The sequence below is a fragment of the Thamnophis elegans genome, chromosome 5 (genome assembly GCF_009769535.1).
Source record: "Thamnophis elegans isolate rThaEle1 chromosome 5, rThaEle1.pri, whole genome shotgun sequence".
NCBI classification, from domain to species: Eukaryota; Metazoa; Chordata; class Lepidosauria; order Squamata; family Colubridae; genus Thamnophis; species Thamnophis elegans.
This window is the reverse complement of record NC_045545.1, coordinates 2,816,642-2,831,300: the sequence shown is the minus strand read 5'-3', so window position 1 is coordinate 2,831,300 and position 14,659 is coordinate 2,816,642. Positions and strand designations below refer to the sequence as shown.

General features: G+C 39.4%; 1 protein-coding gene across 1 annotated transcript in view; it reads right to left on the bottom strand.

Annotated features, from left to right (window-relative positions):
* The window catches only part of VAV3 (vav guanine nucleotide exchange factor 3), a 193,061-nt gene that overhangs the window by 95,385 nt on the left and 83,017 nt on the right, over window positions 1–14,659 (bottom strand). The window contains exons 11-15 of the mRNA XM_032218068.1: window positions 11,599–11,667; window positions 9,344–9,430; window positions 5,419–5,504; window positions 3,223–3,355; window positions 2,634–2,743 (exon numbers count right to left, since the gene is read on the bottom strand). Coding sequence (XP_032073959.1) covers window positions 2,634–2,743; window positions 3,223–3,355; window positions 5,419–5,504; window positions 9,344–9,430; window positions 11,599–11,667 — 485 coding nt within the window. The remainder of the gene's footprint in view (window positions 1–2,633; window positions 2,744–3,222; window positions 3,356–5,418; window positions 5,505–9,343; window positions 9,431–11,598; window positions 11,668–14,659) is intronic.

Below are 14,659 nucleotides of genomic sequence, written 5' to 3'. Positions count from 1 at the left end.
AATCCTAGTTGTCATCATAACCTCAAGGTTGTTAAGCAGGACTCAACTAACGTAACAATAGGGACAGCAATGAAAAATCAAATTAACAGGTACAAGACCAATGGAACCAATGGCATATTACACCACGGCTGATTCATTAATTAAACATTTTTAACTGGGTTTTCTTTTGTTTTTTTGTTTTTCATATTTGGTAGCTCAATTCTGGAAAATGATTTGCAAACAGAATGAAAGAAATTCTAAAGGTTAATTCTTTTTCCAGCCTGTAATTTCCCTATTAATGATAATTAAATCTCAGATTTCCTCAAGGTATAACAAACTGGCTTTGCATATCATTATGCCTGCTTGGATATTCTGTGTTTCCCATTAAGGAATTAAATTATAGGAATATGCCTCAATTCCAAAACAATCTTGGGTTTGAAAAATAATTCTAATACAAAATTCAATTCAACATGAAGCTATGAAAATTCATTAAGTGATGTGAGAGAGTTTTGATGGCCTAAACTACCTGTAAAATATGTCTGTCAAGTTCTTTGGATGAAATAAGGGGAAAAAAAGAGATAAAATTCAATGGAATGGAGTGAATAGTATTATAAAAATAAGCAAGCAGAAGAAAACATATGCCGGTCATTTCCCAAAACAATCATTACATCTCTACAAATATTAGTTTATATGGTGAAGAAACAGAACATTTATGTGAAAGGTGGAAATAGAAATGTTTTAGTTAATTTGATCCCAAATTAGGATTAATTCTTCAGTTTCAGAGAAACAGACTGACATTTATTTCAAATAAATAAATTTAAAAGTTGCCTTTTAATGCATCTACTTCTACATGAAATATCATTAAGTGCTTAAAGGGTATGTACAGAATTGCTTTAAAAAAATTTCCGATGAGTAAGTATTTATTATTTTAGTTTCTTTGCAGTGTTAAACAGTTACAGATATTATATAGGTAAAACAGGTCAATGTAAATTTTTCTGTATGCCACATAACAGTTAAATCTCCCTGATCTACCCAGTTCAGTGTTTATCTGAAGTCATTCTATCTATTTCGAGTTATTTATTTATTTGCTGCTTAATTAAGATCTTCACAAACCACAGAAATGGCATGCAGAATTAGGGGACAGGTATTATTTTTGAGTTAGGAAAATTACAAAAACAGATACTGTACAAAAACACCACAGCTACAATAGCCAGCTCTCAACTGTTTATATTTCTTTGAAAGGATTCTGTGGTGCACGCACGCTTGTGCCATTATGTTAAGGGGAGGGAGAGGAATCAAATTCTTGAAGTCAAATTTAATAAACCAGGAAATCTGATCCAAATACCACATAATAAATTAGTTAGAAGCCACTAGGAAAAGAGCCAACATCCCCATCTCCCTTAGTAATACATTTCAGTTTACTAAGGCAATGATAGCAAAATCAGCTACAATTATGTTAAATATTTATTGCTAAATCCATTAATATTTTCCCTAAAGCACTATGGTACTGTATAACTTTCATAGGGATGTGAAAGCACACTGAAAATATAGCTTAGAGCGCCCTCTACCCTTCACTATAGAGATGTTATTAACCTCTTTTTTTATTTCTTTTTTCTCAATATATTTTAGACTGAGTTTGTTAAAAATCTATACCGTGTACGGGCTCTGGGAAGTCGGGGGGGGGGAGAGAGGTGGGGTGTTGGGGGGAAGGGGGGGATATATACTATGTGTTAGATTTCAATGTAATGCGACTTCACATGTATACTGTTTCTCTTTAATTTCTCTGTAAAAATAGGACAAGTTGGGTACATTGACATATAGTAGAAATCGTGACCCGTCAAAACCGCGGAGGACAAAATCGCGCTTGACGAAAGTGCGCATGTGACGTCATCACAGCGCGACGAAAAAAATTAAAAATTGAAATAAAATTAAAATTAAAGCAAGCCGATTCACATAAAGGTAAGGGTTAGGTTTAGGGTTAGGGTTAGGGTTAGGTTAAGGATTAGGGTTAGGTTTAGAGCGTTAGCGTTACGTTTAGCGTTAGGTTAAGGGTTAGCGTTAGGTTTAGCGTTACGTTAACGGTTAGGTTTAGGGTTAGATTTAGGGTTAGGTTTAGGGTTAGGTTTAGGGTTAGGTTTGGGGGGGTTAGGGTAAGGTTTTTGCTTTATTTTTACATTTTTCAATCACAGCGCGATGTTTTCGTCGCGCTGTGATGACGTCAAATGCGCGCTTTCGTCGAGCGCGATTTTGTACTCCGCGGTTTTGTGGTGGAACCAGTAGAAATACACCAAGGGGAGGAGGAGTGGGATAGAAGAAAGATGGGTAGAAAGGGCGGGAGAGAGGATGGGAGGGAGGGTAAGAAGGAAGGGAGTGGATCGGGAGAGAGGAGTGGTAGAGGGGGAGGGGAAGTAGGGTAGAGGGGAATGATGGATAAAATTTTTTGGCCCCTATACATTTCATCTCTAAAGCTTTTTAATCCTATGTTTAGAAATTTTGCATGTGCCAGGAACTGCTTCAAATCTTAAATCCCTACTAGAATACTGATCACTGAATGCCGGTCGATCTGTACAGTTATTTTTATTTGTTTTATTTATTTATAAAATTTATATGCCGCCTAATCCTGAAGGACTTCTGAATATATTACGGTTACTCACAGGGCCATTTCAAACTGCTCGAGCCATTTCTTCTTCAAATCTTTGGTTTTGCAGTACAGTTCTAAGCCGTTTTGCCCTTGGGTGTGGATGAGGTAGAAGCCGTAAGACCACTGTTTAAATAGGAAGAAAATCCGGGAATTAACTTTTTAAGAACAGAGAGACAGCCAAGTTGGAAAATGCCTGGAGGACACACACTTCTAATTTCGCAAAGTTCCAGGGGAAATGTAATAACAATAATTGTAACAACATTCCAGAACAACTTTTGAGCTTCCTGGAAACTTAATACATTTTTTTTACTCCCATTGCAAATATTAAACAGATAAACCAAAGCTGTGGAATGCACCATTACACCACTCTGAATGTTATAATGCTTCCCCTTATTAAAATGTTCGGGGGGTGGGGGGAAGAATAGCAACGAATCAAGAAGATAAACATTTTTTTCCTTAATTCCCAGTTTCCTACACAGAGGCTATAGATAAATAAATACAGAAAAGGGGCTTATAGACATTTTAAATAGTTCATGTAATTAGGAATTTTAGTATTTTAAAGCAGAACATGTCAAGGGTCCAGGCCTATTCTATAGGTTTACCTTTTTATTCTCCTTGTCGGTGGTAGGGTTGTTGCTTATTTTGTATTCCTGAAGGTCGATTATATCCTTCATTTCATAATTATCACCCCTCCGTTTGCATACTATTACGGCCAAGTCAAACAAGAAGATATGCCTGCAGGAGAAATGAAAGTATAAGAAGTTGTAAGAATTCAAGCTTATGGTTAAAAATGCTACATGAGAAATATTTGAGTAGAGTTTGTCTAGATTAATTTTTAATAAACATTTCAATGCCAAATCTGACTGTTAAGCTGAGATTTTCCTTTCAATTTAAATGTGTATTTTGAACTGCAGTTTTAGATTTGTTCCATGCAGCCTACGTATACATTTCATTCCATTCGACAACATTTAAATCCCTATCGAGAGATGGAGAAATAGACACTGATTTTATTTAATTTCAATTGAATTAATTTGATTTAGATGCTGCAACCACCTCATACAATGCAACCACCTCATACAATGTTAAAAAAAAAAGACAAAACAAAACAATTGAAAACAAAGCCCACCAACCAAATCAATAAAAAAGCAGATAAGGTGTTTAACTGAAAGCACACCAACACTTGTCAGTTTCTATTGGCTGGGATAATATGGGAATCAGACAGTTCCCCAAATGACCAGGTGCTATGCCATGTAGGGCTTTATAGGTCATGACCTTGAATATGGAAGCAAAAAGATAATCAGTGCATCTCAGAGTAGACTTAGAACTTGTGTTTATGTAGTGAGGCCAGGCTGTTTCCCCACAAGCCCAACAAGGATGACTATTCTCCAACAATCTGGATTCAGGAATGGGTGCATCACTTTATTCCACAGCAACGAAGCTGTGGAAAGACCTTCTAGGCCAAAGCTGCCATATAGCAATAGCAATAGCAGTTAGACTTATATACCGCTTCATAGGTTTTTCAGCCCTCTCTAAGCGGTTTACACAGTCAGCGGATTGTTGTTGGGGGCGATATTCTGACTCTGTAAACCGCTTAGAGAGGGCTGAAAGCCCTATGAGGCGGTATATAAGTCTAACTGCTATTGCTATTGCTATCATCTTCTTTAATAACTCTCCTCTTTACCATTTCCTCCAATTTTATCGTCTCCTAACTTCTATTATCTAACCATTGATAGAATATGTCCCATGTCTTCTTTATCCTTAATAGCAAGTGTTAATCTATCCATTTCTGCGCAGTCCAATAATTTCCAACATCCACCCATCCTCACTTTCTGCTTGTGAGCTGCCTGGGTTTTACAACTTTTTGCCAGTTTCCCCACTGACTTTGGCTGTTGAAAGCCAGCAGGAAGTCGCAAGACATTGCTCACTTAACAACCCAAAATCTTTACTTAATAATGACAATGGGAATTGCAAGGTTTGCTATTGCTAAGCAAGATGTCAGCCTTTATGACCGCATTGCCTAGAGATGGAAATTCTAGTCCCAATTGCCATTATAACTCAAGGACTGCCCATATATAAGGTAGAATGTCTTTGCTTCCTTCTTTTCTTGCTTATTCATCATTTCATTTTTATGGACTGCTGAATTTCATTTTATTATTGTGTAGTTTGATACTTTGCTTATATTATAAAATATATATTTTAAAGCACTTAATCTTAAATGCTCAATAGACACTAACAATAAACCAAAGAATTGTCTTTATCACCCAATCTATCTACCATTATTTTTCCTAGCTGAAAAGAAATATAATGCTATGGGTCATTTACATCCATCTCATGATAGCAGTTAGACTTATATACCACTTCATAGGGCTTTCAGCCCTCTCTTAAGCGGTTTACAGAGTCAGCCTATCGCCCCCACAGTCTGGGTCCTCATTTCACCCACCTCGGAAGGATGGAAGGCTGAGTCAACCTTGAGCCGGTGAGATTTTAACCGCCAAACTGCAGTTAGCAGTCAGCTGAAGTGGCCTGCAGTACTGCACTCTAACCACTGCGCCACCTCGGCTCTTGGCCACCTTTGGCCATTGATGCGAAGATCTCCATATAGTTATAAAAAGTGTTTTTCCTAGCTGAAAAGAAATATAATGCTATGGGACATTTACATCCATCTCATGATCAGATCACTGAATTCACTGGCATTACAGTTGCACAGCTGGTGAACCACAGGTATTGTGCCATTTCAGAAGTATTGATCTAGGATCATTGCAAAATAATAAAATCCCCAAAACTGAAGCTCTTCTCACCTATCCTGTCTGGCTCGTTTGTCCAAGGTTGTTATCTTTATTTCACCATCACCTTGTGGTCTTCCATAGAGTAAAAGGGATTGGTTCTGGGGAAAAAAAGCAAAAATTACATTAATTGCTTAAAAGACACCCAACAATTTTATTGGCGGAAGATGCTGCATTCAACATTCTGAAAAATGGTTGGATGTTAAGGCAGATGGCAAATAAAAATGCAAAATTGGCAGCATGGCCCAGAGCATCTCTGACCTGCTCTACAAGGGGTATGCAAAACGTTTCAATCACAAAGCATTTACTTCAAGTAGTTCCATTTCAGCATTAGCCATCTGAAACGTTTTACTTCTCCATCTGCTCAGAACATTGCAGTTGGATCTTTGTGGCGAGTGTTGCAATGAGCTTTTTCTTCATTTTTCTAGCCTGCAGGGGATGATCCTAAGCCTACTGCTATTGGCTCAGATAACATGGGGATTGCCTTTACCCAGAAATGGAAAAAACAAATTAATTCCAAGCGAAGATGAAATAATAAGAAAGGTTATGGATTGTGCAGAAATGGACAAACTAACTAAAGAAATCCAGGAAAAGGAAGAATCAGAATTCTACCAGATATGGGACAAATGGTATAGGTAGATGGAGGAAAGAAACAAGAATCAATGAAGGAATATAACAAAACTCAAAAAATAATAGTTATGAGAAAAATAAGAGGGTTAAGAATGGTGAAATCCAAATGAAATATAATAGAAGGGGAAATAATATAAGGTGAGCGGTATTGATTGATAATTGCTATTAGAAAGAACAGGAAGCTCCTGTTTGTATTGTATTGTGTAAATGTGGTGTACGTCTAAGTTTTGTGTGTATTTTACATGTTTGTTAATAAAAAATTTTTAAAAAAATCAGGGGTCTCAAACTATGGCTCCTGGACCAGATATGCGCAATGAATGCTTGTGTTGCTACAGAGAGTCTCCCCCTTCGGGGTCTTTTTCTGCGGGCTGGGGGGGGGCAGAAATTCCAAGGGGGAGGCCTCAGAGTAGGAAAAGGGTCAACAACCTCTGGAAGAGGATCCCCAACTTAAGGTGACGAAGCTTTTAGCTTTTGCTCTCCCTTTCTTTCCCATGTTTTAAAAAAGGTCCTGCTTAACTTTTCCTAACTCACCTCTGCCTGTGCGCTTCAGAGCTTTCCAGAATGCATTTAAATGCCATGAAGTCACCTGAAGCACTACTACATTCTTATAATTACCAGCAAGCTCTTCCAATATTCATGTAAGAGTTCTTAGAAGCAACAGGTGGCAGCATTTAGAAATACGTTTGCAAGCGATTTAAGAACGAAACAAGTCTGATAGGAATGAGGACCCAGGCAGTAAATTAAATTTGTCTCTGCTGCTTTTAGCTGGATGACATCTCATGAGTAACTACTAAAACCCAGCCAAGGAAAATTGATGAGGAAGTTTATCTCATTCAGGGTAATGTGTTTGCTAAACATTCCCGAGAGTTTATTTGAAGAAATTGAAAAGATTACTGCATATATATTTTTTTGAGAACCCTAGACAGATTTTAATGTAACCGATTCTGGGATTATGTTAACTATCAAATATTAAGCAACAGATTCTCAACCTCAAAACCATGTTTTCCTTTAGAAAAATGTTTAAAAAAAAACAAACCATAACAGCATTTTAAAATATTGCCAAACTTTCTAAGGCAGTAGCTAGAATGGACAAGTCATCCCAGCTTTTTTGTGACTCCAGGAGACAAAATATGATAGCAAGGGGCTTCTTTCACCTTCCCTGTGATTCTTATAGACACAACCCTCCACCCATTTCAGGTTTTGTCTTGTCAAACACAGCAGACCCAAAAATGCTTCATGGCATTGTTTTATCCTGAACTGGAAGCAAAATACATTTTCCATTACATGCACATTCTTACACCCATCCCCAAAAGAACTAGCATCACGGGTGAAAATGCTACCGGTTCAGAGCGGTTCGCGTGAACCAGTAGTAAAAATGCTACTGGTTCGCCCGAACCGGTAGCAAAATAAATGAAACTGTTCAGGCGAACTGGTTTTTCCAACTATTAGCCGTGATGCACAATTTATACTAGCTAGAAAGCAGGATTTCCTGCTTTCTAGATAATACAAATCACACAGCACAGCACATGCCCGCCTCTTGCTGTTCGCTTACCTTACCTTTTTGATGCTCTGCGCATGCGCGGGAAATACTTTTTAGCTCACATTGCTACCCAACTGGTATCAAAAGTATGTGGATTTCACCCCTGACTATCATGTATGCGTATGAAGGCATCAGATTTAATCCTCTATGCTCAGTTTCTCATACCACCACTTCTGCCCAACACTGCCTCACATTTTTGGGGGTAAGAAAAATGAGTTATCAGAGATCTAACCTTCCTTCAGACTGAGACAAAAAAGAAGAGCTGTAAGCAATAAGTCATCCTTCACCCTTTTGATGCTCTCCGGATTTTATGCTCCAGAACTCAGAAGGAACCGAAGAATAATCTGACTTCAGTTTTTATGCCAGAGAACAGCCTCTGCCTTAAGGAGTTGGGCCTTAAAGGAGTTCTGTATTGTCTGCCATAAAAATGCTGCTGTTTGAAATAAAGATTAAATTAACTGAACTACACTTCAGTGGTTGACAGAAATAATTAAAGCAGAGCAAAATAAATACGGCTCAGGTTTGTAGGATAAGACCAGACCAGTGGAAGTAGAAGCAAGTGGTCTTGACATAGTTTTCAACTGCTATAATTGTCTTAATCTTTTCATCGGACTTTTATACAAAACATTCTTACAGGATAAACTCTGGACAATAATCAAACAACATACTAGCCCTTGGTTTGTGAACTAAGTGAGAATTGGAGAGTTATAAATCATACTAAGCTAAAACCAAGAAAATCACATGAACGCACGCCCTCATGTTTGCAAATTCACACTCTTAATATTTTAAATCCATTACAGATCCCCCCTCTCACTATCTATCTCTATCTCTATCTCTATCTCTATCTCTGTATCTGTATCTATATCTATCTATCTATCTATCTATATCTCTATCGCTATATATATATATATATATATATATCAATCTATCTGTCTATCTATCGATCTATCTCTATCTCTATCTCTATCTCTATCTCTATCTCTATCTATCTATATCTATATCTATATCTCTATCTCTATCTATAGCTATAGCTATAGCTATATCTCTATCTATAGCTATAGCTATAGCTATAGCTATAGCTATAGCTATAGCTATAGCTATATCAATCAATCAATCTATCTATCTAGCTCTCTCTATCTATCTCTCTATCTATCTCTATCTCTATCTCTCTATATATCTCTATCTCTCTCTCTCTATCTATCTATCTATCTCTCTCTCTCTATCTCTCTCTCTCTCTATCTCTATCTCTCTCTCTATCTCATCTATATCTATATCTATATCTATATCTATATCTATATCTATATCTATATCTATATCTATATCTATATCTATATCTATATCTATATCTATATCTATATCTATATCTATATCTACCAGCATATATACGTTTCGGCGAGGTCTCACTCACCATCTTCAGGCTGGTGTTTTCGGCTTCATGCTTGAAGATGGCAAGTGAGACCTCGCCGAAACGTTGCCAATCGCAATCTTACATGGGAAAAGACCCGAATATAACAAGACCAGCACACCTACACCCGTGAAAATCTACGAAAACAAATATACTGTATACAGTATATACACACACACATACACACACATATATAGTTTTTTACCTGCAATTGATTCTACCTCTGAACACGTCTGCCCATGCTCACACTGACTTTAATCATAACCCTGCTGGAATTCTCACTGCTTCTAGGTCTATCAATGACAATTTTACAAAGGGAAAAAGACACCTAGAAAGCAAGAAAGCAGCATCTTATAAAGTCCTACCAAATTTTCTATTGATGATTGAAATTGCTTGATTTCACGGAGGGTTTCATTATCTCGCTTCACTTCATTTACATATTGTGCCAAGTCCTAAAACACAGAAAAGGAAAAGAAATTCGATGTGTAATAAAGATTGATTAAATTTTTACGGTTGATTAAGGGTTGAAAGCCACTTGTGTCCAATTTTCAACATTATGGTTATGATTTTTTTTTTATGAATGTTCCCCTAATAGACAAATTTTTGCAGAGACTAAATACAACATCACTTTTTTTAAAAAAAAGCAATCTAAAGATAAGTGTATTCTAATTTTCAGTTTAATTCAGGGAGTGTGACTTAGGTCAGATTGTTTTATTTTTTATATATATATAAATTTTTATTTCTCATATATACATTCACAATTATATGATCTCATAACATACAAATAATAATATGTATTTGTAACAATTTTTCTCCCCTACAATTGACAATATAATTGAAATTACTTTCTTACCATCCCATAAACCCATCTTATTTTACAACAATCCTACTTCTTCCTTCCTTCCTTCCCTCCTTCCCTCCCTCCTTTCTTCTCTCCTTCTCTCCTTCCTTCCCTCCTTCCTTCCCTCCCTCCTTCCCTCTTCCCTCCCTCCTTTCTTCTCTCCTTCTCTCCTTCCCTCCCTCCTTCCCCCTTCCCTCCCTCTTTTCTTCTCTCCTTCTCTCCTTCCCTCCTTCCTTCCCACCTTCCTTCCCTCCTTCCTTCCCTCCTTTCTTCTCTCCTTCTCTCCTTCCTTCCCTCCTTCCTTCCCTCCTTTCTTCTCTCCTTCCTTCCCTCCTTCCTTCCCTCCTTTCTTCTCTCCTTCTCTCCTTCCTTCCCTCCTTCCTTCCCTCCCTCCTTCCCCCTTCCCTCCCTCTTTTCTTCTCTCCTTCTCTCCTTCCCTCCTTCCTTCCCACCTTCCTTCTCTCCTTCCTTCTCTCCTTCCTTCCCTCCTTTCTTCTCTCCTTCTCTCCTTCCTTCCATCCTTCCTTTCCTCCTTTCTTCTCTCCTTCTCTCCTTCCTTCCCTCCTTCCTTCCCTCCTTTCTTCTCTCCTTCCTTCCCTCCTTGCTTCCCTCCCTCCCTCCTTCCTTCCCTCCTTCACTTCCTCCTCCCTTTCCTTCCTTCAGATTGTTTTAACAGCTGGGCTAATTCTTTCCTGTCCCCCTACTGTTATTGAAGCAACTATATATTAAATGGCAGCATGAGCGTATTGGAAAAGCTATGCCACACACAGTATCCCCTATTATCAACTTCACATCCTTGGGAAGGAGAAATGGGATCACAACTGCTGGCCCAAGTCCTGAAATCTTTTAACACCCTTGTAAAAGACACAGTTTCTGCTCAACATTCACAAAGTCTAAGTTCATTTTGCGCTGAAAAGACTACCTGATAACATGAAAGAGAATGGGCAGTGTGCCAAAGTATAGTCTGTATGCATGTGGTGTGCAGCAACATCATAGAACCTTTTCTGTTGTGGCCCAGCAGAAGCCGTGGGAGCTGCCACCAGACTCCGACAGCGAGGGGCCCTCTGAGTCGGCTTTGGAGGATGTGGAGGACCCTGGACAGAGTTCCAACTCCGAGCAGGGTGCAAAGAGGCTGGTTGGCCACCAGGAGGTGCCTGAGCCTTGGACCAGTGGGGAGGAGACAAGGGAGAGTGATCTGGATGTCAGCAGTGGGGAGGAGCCAAGGGAGTTGTTCCTAGATGCCCGGCACCGGACAGCTAATAGGCGTAAGGAACAATTAAGCAGTTACAGGAGGTAATTGCACTCAGCTGGTGGTCATTAGGTTCCTCTCCAGACTATAAAAGGACTGCTTGTGCACACTCCCCTTTTGCAGAAGTCAACGCATTAACTAACGTTGGATGAACAGTATTGTGAGCTTGGCAGGCTGGATTGCTGCCCCGGCTTATCTGTGCCAGTTTGCTGCCAAGGACCTGTCTGTCTGTGAATAAATTCCGTAAAGTATCTTTGGCTCGGAGTGTTTTGATGTGGGATGAGGGGGGGGGGGTCAGAACACTTTTCTATTCGACAGTCAGAGTGAAAATAGCTTGACAAATAATAAATTAAAGATGGATCCTTGAATTGTGAAATGAGCTTGTTTGCTTCCATTTGCAAGCATGTTATGCCAGTGCGCCGCAAGATAGAAACCAAGCAAGTTTCAAAATGTTTAATTTTCAATTTCTTTCTAGGAATAACTCTTTTTGTTTTATATTAGAGAGGGTGTACTCAATCAATCACACTTACCTTCATTGCGTCAAGGGCCAACTTTAGATTTGCCTTCTCGGTTATGTCATTAGTGTGCTTCACCAGCTCCTACATTACAGAATGCCAGAGTTATTATCAAATCCCATTATAATGGAGAGAAACTCAGAAAATTATGGATGTGCTATAATCAATGTAGCTCAATCTAGAGCACTGATTATATTGCCATTACTCAAAGTTATTCCAAAGGTGTTTTTTTTTTCCTCAGCTCACCAATAAATCTAGAGATTCTTAAACAGACTTTTAGCCTATGTTATATTTCAGGTTTCAGCTTTTCTGTCCTAGCACAGCAAATATTTCAAGACACTAGTTAAATTTCCTGGAAATGTGTCCATGCCCCCAGATTAACATGATCAATTTTTTTTTTCTAATTCATCTTTTATTTAGATGCACATATCCTTTTCTCTGTAAGGAACATAATCTCAATGCCCAATCCCAACTTTAAAAAATGTAGAAGTTTTATATTTGCACTAATCCACACTTAAAGATCAACAGAGATACGTGGATTGTGACTAGTAAATATGAAATATCTTATAATACTATAAGCTTTCAATGATGTACTGGAATACATTAGTCATATTAATATTCAAATTTATTGTTTATCTGTATTAACATTCAAATTTATTGTTTATCTGCTCAGGTTTCAGTATCTGCCTCTTATTTTCTTCTTTGTGTTACTTATTCTATATATTCTTTCACAATGCATAAAACAGATTTTTTTAAAAAAAAAAGTAGTAACATTTCTGAAAGTTTTACCAACTGCAAAAATCAGCAGCAGTGATACAATATTGAATTTTGTTCAAACAAACATTTTAAAATTAAAGCTCCATTACGTTTGTTAAAATCATACCAGAACTTTCTGCAAAGAGTAATGTGTCAATCACAAAATGCAATTAAGATGCATAAAATGCATGGAACCTTGATATATTGCATGTAACAAGTCATTACAGAAACAACACGCTGCTTCTAGCATAGATAGAAGCTCTTTTTAAAATGTCATTTTAAAAGTATGAGCAGTGCAGACAATCTAATGCAGTGTTTCTCAACCTAGGCTACTTGAAGATGTCTGGACTTCAACTCCCAGAATTCCCCAGCCAGCATTCGCTGGCTGGGGAATTCTGGGAGTTGGAGTCCAGACATCTTCAAGTAGCCAAGGTTGAGAAACACTGATCTAATGCAATAATGTAGTTCTCTACGGCTGTACTAATGTGTCCCTCCAGCAAACCTATCAAATGATTTTTAGAAGATTCTCAAGTTCCATTATAGTGCTAATAGAGTTGTAATGGGAAGTATTCTAAATAAAAAAACAGCATTGTTATAATCCAGCACAGAAGTAACCTAGAACTGACCACTTCCTGTTCAGCCTTGATTATGTACAGCAAAACACACACACACACACCACACATTTCACCTATTAGCTAAGATTAGTATATGGCATTGATTCATACTATTAAAAAAAAGATAGGCAGACAGGCAACCGCTCAGCTGTTGTGAAATCAACTGCATTCCAAAAAGATTGGGCTGGTGGAGAACAAAGGATCTTTCTCTTCCTGTATACTGTGTATGGTGTAGCCCCTCACATTTACTGCACCGTTGTGGCCCAGCAGGAGCCGTTGGAGCTGCCACCAGACTCCCAACAGCGAGGGGCCCTCTGAGTCGGCTCTGGAGGATGTGGAGGACCCTGGACAGGGTTCCAACTCCGAGCAGGGCGCAGAGAGGCTGGTTGGCCACCAGGAGGCGCCTGAGCCTTGGAGCAGTGGGGAGGAGACAAGGGAGTGTGATCCTGACATCATGCATTGGAGCAGTGGGGAGGAGACAAGGGAGTTGTTCTTGGATGCACGACACCGGAGAGCTAATAGGCGTAAGGAACAGTTATGCAGTTACAGGAGATAATTGCACTCAGTTGGTGGTAATTAGGCTCCTTTCAGGACTATAAAAGGAATGATTGTGCACATGCCCTTTGTAGGAGTCAACGTATTCACTAAAGTCGGAGAACTTTTGGGGCTAGCTTGGCAGGCTGGATTGCTGCCAAGGTCAGTCTGTGCTGGATTGCTGCCAAGGCCTGGAATATGCTGGATTGCTGCCAAGGGCCTGTCTGTGTATCAATAAATCCTGGAAATATCTTTGTCTCGGCGTGCTTTGGTGTAGGATGAGGGGGGTCAGAACACTGTACTATGAGAATCCACAATCTCACTAAATTGATTTAGACATTATACTCTTCGTAGCAGATCCCTAGGGCAACTTTTGCAACACCTACCAAGTGGGCAGCTGTACAATTTAATACAACTCTCCGCATGGGTCAAGCCATTACAGGTTGGTTATGCTCTTGCTGATGAAATATTATACTGATACATATGCTGGCTGACAAAAAAAAACCAGCAATATAATAGCACTGACCTGCTCACTGCATCATATTATATCAGGTTCTTCTACCTTATAGGTGTTGCATTACAATTCCGAACGGGAATGCACCAACGTGGGTTAGACCATACTAAACAATACAATGGCTTAGACTAGACACCAGCAAGCTACCGTAGCATCAGTTCTGAGTGGTAGCTTTGCTGAAGAGTGTTCGAAGACTGCAGTTGGTCCAGAATGCAGCCGCGCGAGCGATAATGGGTGTTCCTAGATACACCCATGTTACATCCATCCTCCGCGAGCTGCACTGGCTCCCCATTGGTCTCCGGACATGCTTCAAGGTGCTAGTCATTAACTTTTAAAGCCCTACATGGTTTAGGACCTGGCTACCTGAGAGACCGCCTCCTGCCACTTACCTCCCAACGACCAACAAGATCGCACAGGTTGGGCCTCCTCCGGGTGCCATCGACCGGACAATGCTGGCTGGCGGCCCCCCGGGGGAGGGCCTTCTCTGTAGCTGCGCCAGCCCTGTGTAACGATCTACCTGCAGAGATCCGGACCCTTACCACTCTCCCGGCCTTCCGTAAAGCCGCCAAGACCTGGCTGTTCCAGCAGGCCTGGGGCTGTTGATAAATATCCAGTCCCACTGTTGATAAATATCCAGTCCCACTCAGTCAGAATGGAT